At 34.9% G+C, this 17,842-nt stretch overlaps 1 protein-coding gene across 3 annotated transcripts; it reads right to left on the bottom strand.

The window, feature by feature from the left end:
• Positions 1-8,713: 8,713 nt before the first annotated feature.
• On the bottom strand, positions 8,714-16,892 carry LOC109156635 (vacuole membrane protein KMS1-like). 3 transcript variants are annotated; one of them, XM_019304553.1, is made up of 8 exons: positions 16,813-16,892; positions 16,641-16,781; positions 16,138-16,419; positions 14,142-14,429; positions 13,887-14,038; positions 9,786-9,902; positions 9,216-9,395; positions 8,714-9,113 (listed from the first exon to the last, which is right to left on the bottom strand). In XM_019304553.1, exons 2-8 carry the CDS (start codon positions 16,705-16,707, stop codon positions 8,949-8,951), a joined length of 1,251 nt encoding a protein of 416 aa, XP_019160098.1. In that variant the 5' UTR covers positions 16,708-16,781; positions 16,813-16,892; the 3' UTR covers positions 8,714-8,948. The 3 variants fall into 3 exon arrangements, with proteins under 3 accessions (XP_019160098.1, XP_019160051.1, XP_019160152.1); XM_019304506.1 differs by having other exon boundaries at positions 16,641-16,892; XM_019304607.1 differs by having other exon boundaries at positions 16,659-16,892.
• Positions 16,893-17,842: the final 950 nt, after the last annotated feature.

Here is a 17,842-nt window from a genome sequence, read left to right as displayed (position 1 = left end):
ATAGTTTTTTTCGATCAATTTTTTAAAAAAATCATTTTACATGTAATCAGCTATCAGCTAGCAGTTAATTTATCAAACATTTTTCTACAATCAGCTAATGCTATCAACTACTCAAACACACTAACTCAATCAACTAACCGCTAACAACTATTTACGAAATACCCCGAATAACTTTTTGTTTATTAATTATTAATATTTTATCTTATTTTATATTTAAAAATATATTTATCAATTAAATACAAATCATATGTTACCAAGTCAAATAGTTATAGATTTTGGTAAAATTTTTGTCTTTGTAGCTTGATTTATTTTAAAGACCCATTCTTCTTTAGAAATAGGAGAGTGATTTTAATGTTATTTGTGTGAAATAAAATAATAATTAAAAAAAAAGAAAAATAATTTAAAAAAAAAAAACTTTCTTTGTTTACTCTTTTTTTTTTTAATAGTTTACCTTCTATTTAAACAGAAAGTAATTAAATATATAAGAGAACTTGTATAGTACTGATTGCTATTGATATTCAATATAATAATGTGTACTTGATGTCTTGATATATTATATAGAATGTAGTATTAGTATATTTACAAATATTTTATAATTGCAATTGCAATAACTTTAAATAATTATTTTGTGAATAAGACAAGGATGCCATAAACTATGGGGGAAAGTCTGAATTACCGGAATCGTGATTGTGTACCCTATCAAAGTTCAGTGTAATTAACCACAAATTATAATTGTCAATCCAAATTAAAAAATGTCAAGTAGACAACTGATGACAAACTATAATATAATATAATATAATATAATATAATATAATATAATATAATATAATATAATATAATATAATCTATTCAATGGATTGGGAAAGATAAAGATAAGCCAAGGATGGGTGGTATCTATGAAGTGGACGTAGGCCACATCTAATATATTGACAATAAAGGAAACACTTTTCAACACCCAAACCTAACTTGTGTCTTTTGTTTTCTTTTTGCCTTTTTTTTTTCCAGACCTATTCCCTTGTCGCGCTTTATTTTTTTATTAAGAAAAATGATAAGTATATTTTAACCCAAAAAAAGTATCGCTACATATTTTAATTTTATTAAAAGAATAAAATAAATGGGATAAAAATCTTAACTCATTTTTTCCTAAATTAATTAAAATATGTAATGTTAGAAAGTGTTTATAAAAAAGTAAGAAGGGAAAAAAAATTACAATGTCAAAAAAATAAAGTAGATGCGGGCACAGTATTACTCCTTTATTATTGTAGGCAGACTTTCAAGACTATTAAAATCCTAGGCTTGCAATTCGTTTGGGGAGATTTAGAGTAAATGTGTTTTATTAATTTACAAAAAAAAAAATATACCACTTGATAAAGTAATAGCCCGCACATGTAGCTTTAATTAGTTTCTAGGGGAAGGATGTCACAGATTGTGAGTAGAGATTCAAGATCGAGTCGTAGCAATTATAGTATGGGACTATGAGAGTCACACTCGATATGATGATGAACTCTTTGTAAGTGTCAGACATTGATTCTCTTGCTTAATGGATAGTTGAATCGCGTCAATTTATTACTTATACAAATCTTATGAAGTCAGATCGAATCGCAACAGTTACAGTATGTGAGTCACACCCGATATGATGATGGACTCTTTGTAAACACCAGGCACTGATGGCAAATTATGCTATGCATCCATATGCACCATGCAAAAACGACGTCATTTTATTAAAAACGCGCGTCTCCCCTTAAAAAAAAAAAAATTCAGGTTCGATTCCCAGCAACAACATATGAATTAAAATTCCAGAATCGATGAACTATAATTCCATAATCTAATCTATGAACTAAAAATTTCAGAATGAATGAACTAAAATTCCAGAATCTATGAACTAAAATTTCAGAATCGATGAACTACAATTCTAGAATCGATGAACTATAATTTCAGAATCGATGAACTATAATTCCAGAATCAATGAATTAAAATTCCATAATCTATAAACTAAAATTTCAGAATGAATGAACAACATAATATTGTTGCTGGGAATCGAACCTGAATTTATTTTTTTTAAGGAAAGACGCACGTTTTTAATAAAACTGTTAAGAAAATAATTAGTGGCTCATATCCATGAAGACATTTTCCCTCTTTTGTTGGCATTGCATGCTCCATGTCCATCTTGCATGTCTTCCGTAACTTGCTCTCCTTCTTGCAATTGCCGCATCTTTAGTTCATTTCTTATTGTATAAATAGCATTCTTTATTTGCTTTGTAAATGCACTCATTTTTCTTACATCAATTTGAATACATCAATTGTAATTCATTTTTCTTTGTCTTCAAGTAGATATATATATTATATTCTTCTTCTCAATTCCTCTTTGAGTTATAATATATATTATATATTTTCCCATTTTATTATATTCTTTGTCATTTATATATTTTCCCTATTATTTAACTTCTATAATTCTCAATTTTTGATTCTTCACTTCCGCATTATTCCGCTATATTCCTAACAAGTGGTATCAGAGCGGTTTATTTGAGAATTATTTTCAAAGATGTCGACTGTTACTAAGTTCGATATCGAGAAGTTCGACGGGAAAATTAGCTTTTCTATCTGGAAGGTTCAGATGGAAGCCGTTCTAACCCAGAACGGTTTGAAGAAAGCGCTAGCTGGGAAGAAGAAGAAACCGGCTACAATGACAGATGTAGATTGGGAAGATCTGGATGACAAGGCACGTTCAACCATTCTTTTGTGCCTGTCTAAAGAGGTTCTACGTGAGGTGTTAAGTGAGACGACTGCGTCAGATTTATGGTCCAAGCTGGATACGCTTTACATGGCCAAAACTCTGGCGAACACGCTACGCCTGAAGGAGCGTCTGTACACAATCCGTATGACGGAAGGTACTTCTATTAAATCTCACTTGGATGAATTCAATTCTATTTTATTGGACTTGGAAAATATTGATGTTATAATTGAAGATGAGGATCGCGCTGTTTTATTGCTTGTCTCTCTCCCTAGATCATACACGCATTTCAAAGAAATTATGCTGTATGGTAATAGTAGTGATACCCTTACTTTCGACAATGTTAAGTCGAACCTATTGTCCAAAGAAAAGTTTGACTTTGAAATTAAGTCTGAGGACAAAGGTGAAGGCTTGACCGTAAGGGGTCGTTCACTTGAATCAGGGAGTAGCAATAAAAATTCTAGATCCAAGTCCAAAGGACGTAAGTCCAACAAATCCTGCAAGTACTGCAAGAAGCATGGTCATGATGTGACTGAATGCTTCAAGTTGAAAAACAAGCAAGAGAGAGAAAAGAAGTCCGCTGAAGCTAGTGTTGTTGAAAGTGATTCAGATGGTGATGTGTTGTTATCTGTTAGCTCCGGTGAGAAACGGAGTGAAACTGAGTGGATTTTGGACTCTGGTTGTACATTCCACATGTGTCCCCACAAAGATTGGTTCATCTCTCTGGAACCGGTTGATGGTGGAGTTGTCTTGCTGGGTAATGATACCCAATGCAAGGTTAGTGGAATTGGAAGTGTTCAGATTAAAACTCATGATAACGTTGTCAGGACTCTTACCAATGTTCGGTATATTCCTGATTTGAAACGCAATCTGATATCATTGGGCACCTTGGAATCTCTGGGGTGCAAGTACATAGCTGAAGGTGGAGTTCTAAAGGTCATCAAAGGCTCTTCTGTTCTCATGAAAGCTTCTCGTTCTGGAAGCTTGTATGTCTTGCATGGCAGTACTGTGACAGGTTCAGTAGCGGTATCCTCATCGATGTCTGATGCGAATCTCACTCAATTATGGCATATGCGTCTGGGGCATATGAGTGAGAAAGGCATGCATCTCCTGAGCAAGAAAGGTCTCCTTGGTGGTTCAGGTACGGGTAAATTACAATTTTGTGAGCATTGTATTTTTGGGAAACAAAAGAGGGTTAGTTTCTCTACTGCTACACACCGTACCAAAGATGTATTGGAATACATACATTCTGATTTATGGGGACCAACTAAATTCCAGTCTATGGGAGGCTGTAGATATTTTATGTCTATTATTGATGACTATTCTCATAAAGTCTGGGTCTATTTCCTGAAACATAAAAATCAAGCGTTTTCTATTTTCAAGACGTGGAAAATACTTGTTGAGACTCAGACAGGTAAAAAAGTCAAGAAGCTCAGGACAGACAATGGCTTGGAGTTCTGTGAGTCAGATTTCAATGACTTTTGTGCGGCAAATGGAATTGCCAGGCACAAGACCTTGCCTGGTAAACCCCAGCAGAATGGTGTTGCCAAACGTTTGAACAGGACTCTATTGGAAAGAGCTCGTTGTATGCTCTCTAATGCTGGGTTATGGAAACGGCGTGATTTTTGGGCCGAGGCCGTTTCTACTGCTTGCTATTTGGTAAATAGATCTCCACATTCATCCCTTGATTTCAAAATTCCAGAGGAAGTTTGGTCAGGTAATCCTGTTGACTACTCTATCTTAAGAGTTTTTGGATGTCCTGCTTATGCTCATTCCAGTACGGGTAAATTAAACCCGAGAGCTGTCAAATGCATTTTCCTTGGTTATGCTTCTGAGTCAAAAGGGTATCGTCTATGGTCTCCTGATTCTCGGAAAATTATTCTGAGTCGAGATATCACTTTTGATGAAAATGCACTACTTTCTTCTGGAAAAGTTCCCAGTACAGGTGAGACGCAAAGTACTGGTGAGAAGGTGGAGTTTGAGTTCAGGCCTATTGATAGTGTTACTACTGCTGATGGTAATACTAAGGATGATGCATCTACTAGCACCGCACCTCTCGTCGAGCCACAACGAGAGTATTCCATTGCTATGGATCGTTCTAGGAGGACAATTAAAAAACCTGCTAGGTACGCTAGTGACGATGAAACCAATATGGTTGCTTATGCACTTTCAGTCACACAGGAAGTTGATGGTGATCCATCCTGCTATTATGAGGCTCTTCCTGTTGCTAAGTTCAACCAGTGCTTGAGTTTGGTCGGCTGTTCCAATTATTAATTTTTCACAATGGATTTGACCCAAGGTGGAGATTGTTAAGAAAATAATTAGTGGCTCATATCCATGAAGACATTTTCCCTCTTTTGTTGGCATTGCATGCTCCATGTCCATCTTGCATGTCTTCCGTAACTTGCTCTCCTTCTTGCAATTGCCGCATCTTTAGTTCATTTCTTATTGTATAAATAGCATTCTTTATTTGCTTTGTAAATGCACTCATTTTTCTTACATCAATTTGAATACATCAATTGTAATTCATTTTTCTTTGTCTTCAAGTAGATATATATATTATATTCTTCTTCTCAATTCCTCTTTGAGTTATAATATATATTATATATTTTCCCATTTTATTATATTCTTTGTCATTTATATATTTTCCCTATTATTTAACTTCTATAATTCTCAATTTTTGATTCTTCACTTCCGCATTATTCCGCTATATTCCTAACAAAAACGATATCGTTTTTGCATCAGTATGCACCATGCATGGTGCATACGGATGCACAACATAACTATCCGGCACTGATCCTCTTGCTTAATGGGTCACTGAATTATTGTCATTTACTACTTATACAAATCTTGTCAAGTCAGAATTATATTTCATATTTTGTGGGTAAAGAAAGAATTGGCCCACCGTTTCATCTCTCTATTAGTGACAAAAACATAGTTCCCACAACGAACAATGGGCCCCACCCATGAAGCAGTGTAGCTTTGTAGTGTTGTACGTTCTCTCTCTCTATATATCTCTTTTATGGCTTATCACCTCACACAGTTTACTAGTCTGCTGCTTCATGTGAATTGAAGCTTGCTATGATGTGATTGTGACAATGATATTACTCATTAGCACTAGATAATTTAAAGCTAGGGAGGAAAATCAAGAGATCCAACAAATGTATTCCTCATGTATGTATACCAGAATTTTTTATATCATACCATATTTTCAAAATAAAAATTTTTCTTAAATTTATTTATGTATAATTTTAAAGAGAATAATAGTGATATGTGACAAAATTCTTTAAACTAAAATAGAAAATGCTATTTGTACTTTTAAAGTATCATGTAATATGTATTAATTTGATGGAATAAAAAGAAAAAAAAAAGAATTTCGCAAAATTAATAATCAACAAACACATTAGAATTAAAAAGTATTTTTATGCATCGAATACAATTGAAAAGCATTTTAGAATGGTACCAGATACTGCAAGAAGTAGTGTATTCATAATGCCCAATATAATCAAGAAAGCATGTATTTTGTCTGTATTGGCTTAATTTAGTGGTTTAACAGACAGTATTTGAGAGAATAGACCAAGATTCAAAATTCGATAGTGACGGTATGAAAATTATTTTAAAGTAAGAGATTTTTGTGCGCAATAATATTTGGCATTATTGTCTGCTGATCAACAATTGTGCATAGGATAGGCAAGTGCCCCACTCACTATGAGCATTAACTCTAAAGAATCCATCCATACGCAACAATTATATATATATATATATATATATATGGCCCCATAAAAAACCAACAATAATTGCTATGGCAGATCCTTAGAAGACAACAATTATATATATATATATATATATATGTATATATATGGCCCCATAAAAAAACAACAATAATTGCTATGGCAGATCCTTAGAAGAGAAGTTGTCCCAGGACAGGCATTACAACATGGCAACATCACTAATGGGGTGTTTGGTAGGATAGAATAGTAATTCTATGGTTTGATTGGAGTGAATTACAATTCTTAGGATTTTTCCTAATAATTGTAATTTCATACGGTAGAATTATAATTACATAATAAATGACTTATTATTATTATATAAGAGTATTTTAGTCTTTATTCATTTCCCTTTCAATTCTCAATCATTATATCTATCAAACAATGTAATTTAAATTAATACATTATTATTATTCTATTGAATTATAATTTTTTTCCTTTTAATTTCCTCTTCCCAACCAAATACCCTGGAAAAGATTACATGCATAAAAAAATAGGCAGAAAAGAGAAATTCAGAGTTAACCATTAAGCCATTAATTAATTAATATGAGCTACACATCCGCACATTATATATACATCTTTCAATCAATACATATATCTATATATGTTCCAAAGATGCTGTCCAGAAAACTTCTATTTCAGCCCTCCTAAAAGAGAAGAAAAACCAACCTTCGCTGTCCTAACCCCAAAAATACAGAAGAAAGATTCAAACTTCACATTCTTCTTTCTCATTTCTTAGCTACACTCCTAGTCATTCAAAACAATGATCATTCTATCTCAGGTAGTGATGGGCTATATATCTTCACTGCTGGCGTGCTTGGGGTGGGGGTATATGTTGATTTTGTGGTTGATGTTACTGGGGCTGAGATGGCTCTTTGAGGCAGGAAAATTATGCAAATTCCCATTCACAGCATTTCCTTGAGGTCGTTTCCGCTGGTTCCGCCAAAACTCAGCCTACGTCTACTCTTTTTCTTAATACAAATTAGTACAAGATGAGCAATTGTGTGATAAGTACAGTCATATTCCTCAAGATTTTTCACAACCCAACACTTGTTACTCTGTCCCTTTCTACTAATAATCCTAGTAGAGAAAAGATAGGATTGTTCATAATCTCCAACTATAAGACTCGCGTGGGACTTCTCGTTGAATGTTGTAGTCCTTTGAGCTTGATCTTGCAAAGTTGCTTTGGCTATCTCTTCACTGGTCTACTGGATGAAAACTTGTTTGCTTTGAAATGCATTTAGATTACTTGTTCGCAAAAATGGCAAGCACCTCTCTAAGACTTCAATGAAGGTATTTATAGACTTGTTTAGAAATTTATCTGTTGGAGGGAAACAAATTTCAAACGTTTATTGTCTTGTGGGTAATGTAGTAGGTTGCTTTTTGTCATATTTTCAATCGTTAGAAGTATTGTCTGCGTCTGCTCCTAGCTTTCTAAGCTGTGCAAAATGTCTTGCCTTTTTCGAAAATTTTCCTTAAGATGTGTACCTATGACTCCTTTTGCCTTGGTAACATTCTTCTTGTATTATGAGCTTTTGGGAATGTTTACTATTTGGTCAGAGAATGTCCGAACACTATATGCAAAATGGTAACCTTTGACTTCTCGTAGTTAACCATTCGAATCCTTCCTCAGCAACCTCTCAAATTTGACTTAGTCCATCCTTAACTATCCGAAAATTAACTTCTTGCTTAAGTTAACTTTTCATGCCCCCTACTTTCCGGTTAAGATTGGCCATTTCACTTTTCGATCATTGAACCTTCCGGTCTTCAACTTTTCACTGCTTCAACTCTTCGGTCTTCAACTATTTGTAGTCTTGGATGATATTTTAGTTTCTCAAAAATAACTTAACTTTTTGTAGGTCACTTTTCGAATTTGTTTACTTTATGGATGAATTGAATTCATGGTTATTAGTAAGTTTCATTCTTAAAGTGACATTTTGAAGACTAAAAATATCCTAAGGTTACTTTTTGACTTTGTTTTCTTTCTGGTTAATTAACATTCCAATTAGTAAAGTTCATTCTCTAAGTTAACTTTCAAATTTCTATTTCTAAAAATAAAATAGGGACTAAAATTCCTAACATAATTAGGCATCACCAAAATCTAAAAACACTTGTTCCTAACATTCCTCAATATTGTAACAACTACTATACATTCGCAATGGCATCTGCATCACATTGCTATAATATATATATATATATATATATATATATATATATAACCCGAACTGAAATGCTCACTTCTAACTACAATAACCAACAACTATATATTAAATGTAAATTAGACTTTTAAAACAAAAATGTAATAAGCTAATATATATCAATAAGTTACTCAAAGTATCTTTGTCAGTTTTAATTAACTTATTGGCATCAATAGGCCAAGTTAAAAAGCTGTTTATATTGTTTACCAAACACTAAAGTTGGTCATACATGCTAGTATATATCAATCAAATTTACCCAAGCAACTTGAGCTTCAAAGCAGCCAATTCCCTCTCTTGCTGTTTCTTGAGATGGCGTTGTGCAGTTGCATTCAAAATTTTAGCCAAAAAGTTGAATATCATGATGCATACAACAGCATTCCATGCAGAAGCAAGGGAGTAGTACTCCCAATGGCTCACCTGTCAATGCAAAGTTAAAGAAACTAAGAATATGCATGCATGCTTGCATGATATGATGGATAATATAATTAATTAGCTAGACATATAAGCAATTCAAGCAACCTTAACATTTGAAGACGCATGAAGTTTGGTTGTCATGTAACGGTCCTTCATGGAATGAAGCTTGGCTACGAGTTTTGGTAGGATGGAATCAACTCCAGGCACAGAGCTACCAACCCACATCAACTCATTTTCGATCCATTCCAGAAGCTGATTATTGCACACTAATATAACAAAAGCTGCCTGCAAATGAGCTAGCTACTTAATCAGATCTCCAGATCACATGATAAAACCACTGAAATGATCCAAATTTGCATAACTAACTAGTATTAGGTCTTCTCTAATAATTAACAATTACTCCCTCTCTCTCAGTCTCTCTCCATTTACTTTTTGTACTGTTTTAATGTTACTAAACAAATGTTACTAATAGTAAACATGATAGGTAAAATGAGACCGAAGGAGTATGGTAACTAGTTATGTTCAATTTTGAAAAGAAAACACTATTTTAGGACAAATGGAAAAGGAATGTAAGGCAGGTAAAATGGGACGGAGAGAGTATTTAATTGTAATAAGGAAAAGAAATTGAAGCAGAAACTGAGACTTTAATTTGGGAGCGGAGATGCACACAATCACCTGCATATAAGTTTTAATGATACCCTTTCCAACCAAAGTAGCAATAAAGAACTTCCAGAAAGGAATGCCAAATTGTCCACACATTACACCAGCCATGTCAAATAGCGGATTAGGCACCTAAAAAATTAATCAACACCATAAACAATAAGCTTAATAAAGACATGCATGAAGTAGCTTAGCTTGAAGATAACGTACTACAAACAATTAACGCCACCACATTCTTAACCCACATACACTAAAATATGAAATACTGTTTGGGCGGAAGTCAGTAAAGGCCAGTCTAGTACTCGGTGGTTAGGGGATTATTAGGCGAGGTCGGTAAAGGGTTTAAAAGATCAAGTTTAGCACTTGGTGTCTCAAAAATGTGCATTAGTATAAGAAAATAAAGTTGCGCCTTCACTATGAGCTATAATTTTTGGCGTAAGTGGTAAGCGCTTGATCCTAACAAGTTGGTATCAAGTAACGAGATTATTGAGTGGAGGTCAGTAAAGGGTTTAAAAGGCCAGTGTGAGGTATAGCTTTTGACAGAAGTGGCAAGCGCTTGATCTAACAAATACACAAATGAAAAAACCTAAGTCAGGAAAAATGAAATGAAAATCTTCCTCCGCTCCTTGGATACCCTTTCTCTTTTCTCATTCAGATTTTAAAATGGTAAAAATTGCATTTTTAGTGTGATGAGGCTAAGGATTTTGCAGTCGTTATATTATAGACCGCGGTGCACCGCGGTCACGACGCCGTTTCTTTAAGTAAAGAAACGGCCCGCCGTTAGAGTTAACGGAGTCCGCTTGTTTGGTGTATTAAACACCAACTGACACTACAGTATATTCAAACCGACATTGCAGTTATATCAAAATGATACTGTAGTTATAGTGAAATGAAACTGCAGTGTATATAAACTGAAACTGAATAACATTTCACATATTTGAGTGTATATTGTACAATGAAGCTGTAATTATATCAAAATGATCATGTAGTTGTGTTTTAATGAAACTATATTGTATATAAAATAAAATTAAATAACATTTTCACATATTTGAGTCTATAAATATCGAATGAAACTATAGTTATATCGAAATGAAACTGTAGTTGTGTTCAACTGAAACTGCAGTGTATACAAAATGACACTGAATAACAGAGTTACTTTTTACAAAAGGGTGCAAAACGGCGGAAACAAACACTGTTTATTTTCATTTAAAAAAGACGCGCGGTGCATAATCGATTATGCACCGCGGTGCATAATATAATTTGCCAGGATTTTGGGATCAAATCAATAAGTGAAATAGGCCAAGAAAAAGGGAATTAGGCCAGTAACACCAAAAATATGAGGCCGGCCAAGCACAAGATCAATTGGACCAGGGTCTAATATACAGAATTTGACTTCATAATATATAAAACTGTTGTTCATAATGCACATAATTCATATTCATAATACACATACATAAACATGATATAATGAACGAATTCTGTGCATTATGAATATGGATTCTGTGTATTATGTTAAGTGTTTATGTATCTTCATTATATCGTGTTTATGTGTAAGTGTATTATGAACATGGATTCTGTATATTATGAAGTCAAATTTTGTGTATTGGACCAGGGTCCACAGTGCACTGTGAATCCTGGTCCATGATATAAATTGACTGTGGACCTTGGTCCATGATATAAATTGCCACACAAGATGCATGGTAAATTTTTATCTGGACCATGGTCCACATAACTCTATATAGATTCTAAAAAAAGTATATTTTTAATATAATAAAAGTATATTATTTGTGTACTTAACAACTTAATGTACAACTAAAGACCTTGTTGTTAAGTGGCATGAGGTGATTCTCTCAAGTGGGAAGTCATGAGGTTAAGCTTCCCTGGAGGCGGTATTGACTTGTTAAGCTTCAGTAGCTTAAGAAAGTATATATGAATAGATACTACATATAATAGGGTACATGGTACTTTAAAAAAAAAAAAAAAAAACCTACTTAATGAACATTACATAAAAAAAAATATTTTTAGTATTCAAATAATACACTTTCTTTGAATACAAAATACATTTTTAATATGTTAAAAATATATTATTTGTGTACTAAATGTATATTCTATGATAATATATTAAATAATATACTTCAAATACTTAAATAATATATTTTTTGTACATAAATAATATATTTTTTATTTGTGGTCCACACAATCATGCAAACGACTTGCCAAGATGCATGGGAATCCTAAGGAGTAATCCTAATATGTCGTCTAAGATAAGAAGCCAAGAAGGGTGTAGAAGGAATAGGAATTAAATTCTTGTCAGGAATCTTGCATGTACTTACCTTAGCTTGTCCGAATAGGACAGCTTGCATAAATCTATTCCTATAAATAGAACTCTTGTGCGTAATAATTTCTCTCATATAGCTATAATATCTTCCTACAAGTTGTGCATAATAATTTGGTATTCAACCCCTATAATTGGAAATCCGAGCTCCATCATAGTCTAAGTTATAGGGAACATTACAAATTGGTCCCGTGATAATTAGAAGTTAGAACAAGCCAATGTTTTCCTTAAATTAGTGATTTTGGTGAATCTGCTAATCGAGCCTTACTTTCAGTCCATTGCATGTAAAGAGCTATCCTCGTTCATCGTCTCATGGCCACTTTCTCTAGTATACTCTTGGTTGTGCGGAGACTGATAATATAAAAGTCAAGTTTAGCACGTGGTTGGTGATTGTTGGGCGAAGGTCAATAAAGGGTTAAATCTAACCCCCAACGTCTCGAAAATGTGTGATGGTATAAGGAAATAAAGTTGCAAATTCGCTAATAGCTATTGCTTTTGGCATGAGTAGTAAGAACATCCACATCTGTGAATTATGCACGGTTTTTAAGAGAAGAAGAGCCAACATAAAGGAGAGAGAGGCAAGAGAGAGCGGGTTGAGGTTTCTCTGCAAGGGTGTGGTTTTTGGCAGAGATGTAGGACCCACAACAGAAATGGAGGCGCGCTAACAATTACTTTTTTTTTTTTTTTTTTTAAATCAATTTTTTTCCCTCTCTTTTTATCTTTCCTAATCACACTAATAAAAACTCCTCAAAAATCACAAAGAAAAAATCTAATTATTATGGATGCTCTAAGAGTTTGATTCTAATAAGTGATGTCAGAGCCAAACCGCAGGTTTGAGTCCCATAACATTTAAGACTAGTTGGTGTTAGGAGGGGAATTGCTGGGTGGAGGCCGGTAATTAAAGGGCAAGTCCAGATAACTAGGGAATTGTTGGGTGGAGATTGGTAAAGGGCAAGTCCAGCAACTGATAACTAGGGAATTGTTGGGCAGATCGTAAAGGGCATGGTTGCAGTAGGCGTTAGGCGCTAGTCGGGCGCCCGGACAGCGCCTGGCGCCTAGGCGGTCTAGGCGGCGCCTAGGCAGAATCTAGGCGGGCGCCAAAAAAACAGTGGTAGACTTGCAGTTTGACAATTTTAATGAGGTTGTTTTCAACATTTAATCAAATAACACATCCAAATAAATGAATTAATGATAATTCATAAGTCATAACATCAAAACAATGGTTTTCAAAAAAAAAACATTAAAACAATATTAAAAATTAAAAATACTCATATATGAAATACTCAAATACTTCAATCATCCAAAGATTCAAAGTATCAAACTAGTCTACGAGTGTATATATGTCATATTATATATATATGTATGCGCGCGCGCGCACACACATATATAATAAAAAAATAGGTCGAGCCGATCGGATTAACTCGACCGAAATGGACGAGTTAACTCGACTAACTTAGACGCTAGGCAGCCAAATCGGCCGAGTTAGGCGCTAGGCGGATGCCTAGGCGGCCGGTAACCTAGGCGGGCGCCTAGAGGGGAAATCGCCACGGTCTAGAGGCGCCTAGACAGATTTTTACAACCCTGGTAAAGGGCCAAGTCCAGCACACAGCCTCTCTTTCGCTATTAGCTATGGGGTAAGTGGTAAGGAAAAAAAAGTTGTTTCTTCGCTACTAGCTAGCGCTTTTGGTGTAAGTGGTAAGAGTTTGATCCTAACATTTCAAATCAACACATACGATGAACAAAGATGAAAATAAAAATATATAGAGTTGAGAATCACTAACTGTAGCCAGGATTATGATTGTGAGCAGGTTCATATTTTGTGCATGTGAAAGAAAGCATTGCTTGATTTTATTTATACGAGTAACTAGAAATCCAACATCTTCTTCAGTGGAGGACATTTCCAAATCTTCAACTTGAATGTTTGAATTTCTTGCTGCAAAAGATAAGTGATATAATATCAAGTGAAAGAAAGTGTAAGTTTTGATATAATAATAATCCATTTGTGTACATATATATATATATATATATATACTAACCTGCTCTTGAAACAAAATATGAAGGAATCTCTCCTAGGGCTGTCCCAAGTCCCCTCAAAATGGCTTCTAATTGCACCTGCTGTAATATAGTGGTGAGTGGAACCGAATGAGAAAATAATGGAGGTCCAAACTCTGAACAATTCTTGCCCATCCATGAAGGGCTTCTGTTAAACTGCATTGTATCATATGGAGCAGTTTTTAAGTCAACTCGCCCACACTTCATTGCTTTTATAGTGAACAAAGCAATGTGAGGACCTAAATACAGAACAAATGTGTGCAAACCTGACCCTGCACATAAGCCCAAAAATCATATCAGACAGAGAAGATGCTTGCTAGAACGCATATATACCAGGGCAGCCACCAATTGTTGGACTTGACCCTTTACTAGCCTCTACCCAACAATTTCCTTTTCGATGGCACTTGTCCGTTTTAATTGCACTTTACAGGTTCCCGCCAAAAATTACTTCTTAGGATAAACGCTTACTAGCCAAAAACTATAGTTGGAAGCAAAAACACAAATTTATTTCTTTATATACCGAGAGGTAGAGTGTTGGACACAATTCCCTAACATAACCATCAATTGTTGGACTTGCCCTTTTATCGGCCTCCGCACAATAATTCCCTTCTCAGTTTTAAGTGCACTTTACCGGCTTTCGTCAAAAGCTACTTCTTAGGATCAAACGCTTACTACTACGCCAAAAGCTATAGCTGTAGACACAAATTTATTTCTTTATATACTGAGAGGCTGGGTGCTGGCAAAGTATTGTGTGAACCATGAACATCAAGAACATTTTTAATATATTAAAAGTACATTATTTTTGTACTAAAGGTACATTATTTTTGTACTGAAGGTACATTATATAAAATAATGTACCCTTAGTATATTAAAAATGTACTTTAAAAAAATGTACCTTATGTAGATAAATAATGTACTCTTAGTATATTAAAAAATATACTTTTTATTTATGTTCCACACAATTGTGTGGACCGTGATCCATGCAATAATGACGCAAATTATGCCATGGAATCGTGTTCACCGAGAATGGTGAACACAAGGCAAAACGACGTGGAAAATTTCGCGGATGTGGAGTTAACGGCGCGCGTTTGATCAAATTATGAATTTTCTGTTATGAGATTATGAATTTTATGAAAGTTCATAATCTCATAACAGAAAATTCATAATCGCATAACAGAAAATTCATAATCTCACAACTGAAAATTCATAATCTCATAACAGAAAATTTATAATCTTATAACAGAAAATTCATAATCTCATGGTTCCAAAGTGAATGTGTAGGCATGGTTCCAAAGTGAATGTGCAGGCATGGATTCATAATTTATGAATGTCCGTGATTTCGGACGGGAATATGTAGGCATGGTTCCAAAGTGAATGTGCAGGCATGGATTCATAATTTATGAATGTCCGTGATTTCAGACGGGAATATGTAGGCATGGTTCCAAAGTGAATGTGCAGGCATGAATTCATAATTTATGAATGTAATGAAAATTCATAATCTCATAACAGAAAATTCATAATCGCATAACAGAAAATTCATAATCTCATAACTGAAAATTCATAATCTCATAACAGAAAATTCATAATCTCATGGTTCCAAAGTGAATGTGTAGGCATAGTTCCAAAGTGAATGTGCAGCCATGGATTCATAATTTATGAATGTCCGTGATTTCGGACGGGAATGTGTAGGCATGGTTCCAAAGTGAATGTGCAGGCATGAATTCAAAAAAAAAAAAAAAAAGATAACGGTGTACTAACACCGTTAGAACCGTGTTCACCATTTCCATGGCATAACGTCTGCAATAATGATTGCAGGTGCTTGACTTGGCCATTCATGGGCCTATGCCCTACAATCACTTAACCATCAATTCTTGGACTTAACCCTTTACCGGCCTCCGCCCAACAATAATCCTCCCCGGTTCCAAAATGAAGCAAGAAATTAAAGACAAGGGTGACGGCTGAGAAACTATTTAGCCTTACCAAATCCAATAGATGATGCAACACCAAGGGCCACCCACCATAATCCATATTGAGCATACTCAAACACTTCTGTTAAATAATGCTGCATAAGTGTAACCCATACAGCAAACACAGCTATTCCACTCAAAAGTGTAAGCCATACAGCACGAGCATGTGACAAAAGATATGTGAACCACTGCCTCAGGTACTGTAGTACAACCAAAATGAAAAACTTCACTGTTTTCAAGGGCTGTGTCACAACAGTCAAGTTTTGCAATTCCTGTTGATGCTTTGATTCGAGGCCTGCAAACAACAAACATCAATTATATCTATATCGATGAAAGACAATAAGTTTTGAGAAAATATTGATGTACCATTCTTCATTATAGTCCAATTATATCTTTACTTTAAGTTTACACAAATAATTCACCCAACAATCAAATTAACCATCCAAAAATGTGGTTACCCAAGTGATATTATTGTAACATCTAATATTTGCATTGCAATAGAAACAACAAAGATACCAAAGAGAAGAAACATACTTGCAATTAACAAATTATTTGAAGAAACAGCGTTTTCCTTGGAAGCCATTTTGTATTCTCCGTTTGTTTTCCTTTTCTTCTCTACGTGCTCTGATCTCTGCTGTCATCTCATTGTGCCTCTCTCCATGTGTGTTTCTTTTATGTTGTCTGAGCTTCGTGCGGAGTATACGATGAGTCTAGAACTGGGGGTTAGTGGGATTACAGAGAGCTAGCGATGAAATTGATGAATAAAAGAAGCGCTTTTCCTAAGCTAAGCGATTTAAGTTTTGAGTTAGGTGTCAGGGAAAGTAAACAATATTTAAAATATTGATTGATGAATGGAGTTGTTACTACCATCTCTAACGCAGTAACACGCCACCTGCAAGAGTGAAGAAATTGGAAAATGGTGTATTTGAGTAAGTTAGATTGAAGCAGGTGTGAGAGTGTTGTATTTGTCTAATATAAGGATTAAGAATATGAGTTTGTCTCATATAAAGAATAGGAGTGAAAGGGAGATTATATGCCTATAAATATATTGAATATATCTCATCACCTGGTACACCATCACAAATAATAAGAGAATACTTTCACTCCTGTGGATGTAGGCACATTGTCGAACCACGTAAATCTTGTATTCTTTACCTTTCTGCCATTATTATTTTTCTTGTTCTTGTTAATCTCAACAAATTGGTATCAGAGCACTGTTGAGATGACCAGTTCAAGTACAAAATTCGAGGTATCAAAGTTTGATGGTACATGCAATTTTGGGTCATGGCAATCTAGGGTAAAGGATTTGTTGGCATATCAGGGCCTTCTGAAAACCTTGAGGGCGGAAAATCCAGCAAATCTGGAAGAGGTTGATTGGAAGGAGTTGAAGAAGCAGGAAGCTATGAACGTGGTTCATGCGGATGACTCTTATTATAGTGAAAGTGATGTTCTAGCGGTAACTAGTAACAAGTTTGAACATTGTTTGGACTTGTTGGGTGTTTCTAGATGCTAGATGAGAAAGTGGTGAGGGGCGCTGTGGTATTGGGCAGCGCGGATACCAGGAGGGGTCGCGGACCTGGTATGGGCCAGTATGGCACTAGCATGGGTCGGGCTTGGCATAAGTCATGGATCTGGTTTGGCCGGATGCTTCAGGATGAAGCGGTTCGTGAACATGCACTGGGAACGTTTGATGCTGCGTGGTGCGTGTTGCTAGCTAG

This window comes from Ipomoea nil, unplaced genomic scaffold (assembly GCF_001879475.1).
Source record: "Ipomoea nil cultivar Tokyo-kokei standard unplaced genomic scaffold, Asagao_1.1 scaffold0117, whole genome shotgun sequence".
NCBI classification, from domain to species: domain Eukaryota; kingdom Viridiplantae; phylum Streptophyta; class Magnoliopsida; order Solanales; family Convolvulaceae; genus Ipomoea; species Ipomoea nil.
The sequence above is the reverse complement of the archived record's forward strand: the minus strand, read 5'-3'. Positions and strand labels throughout refer to the sequence as shown.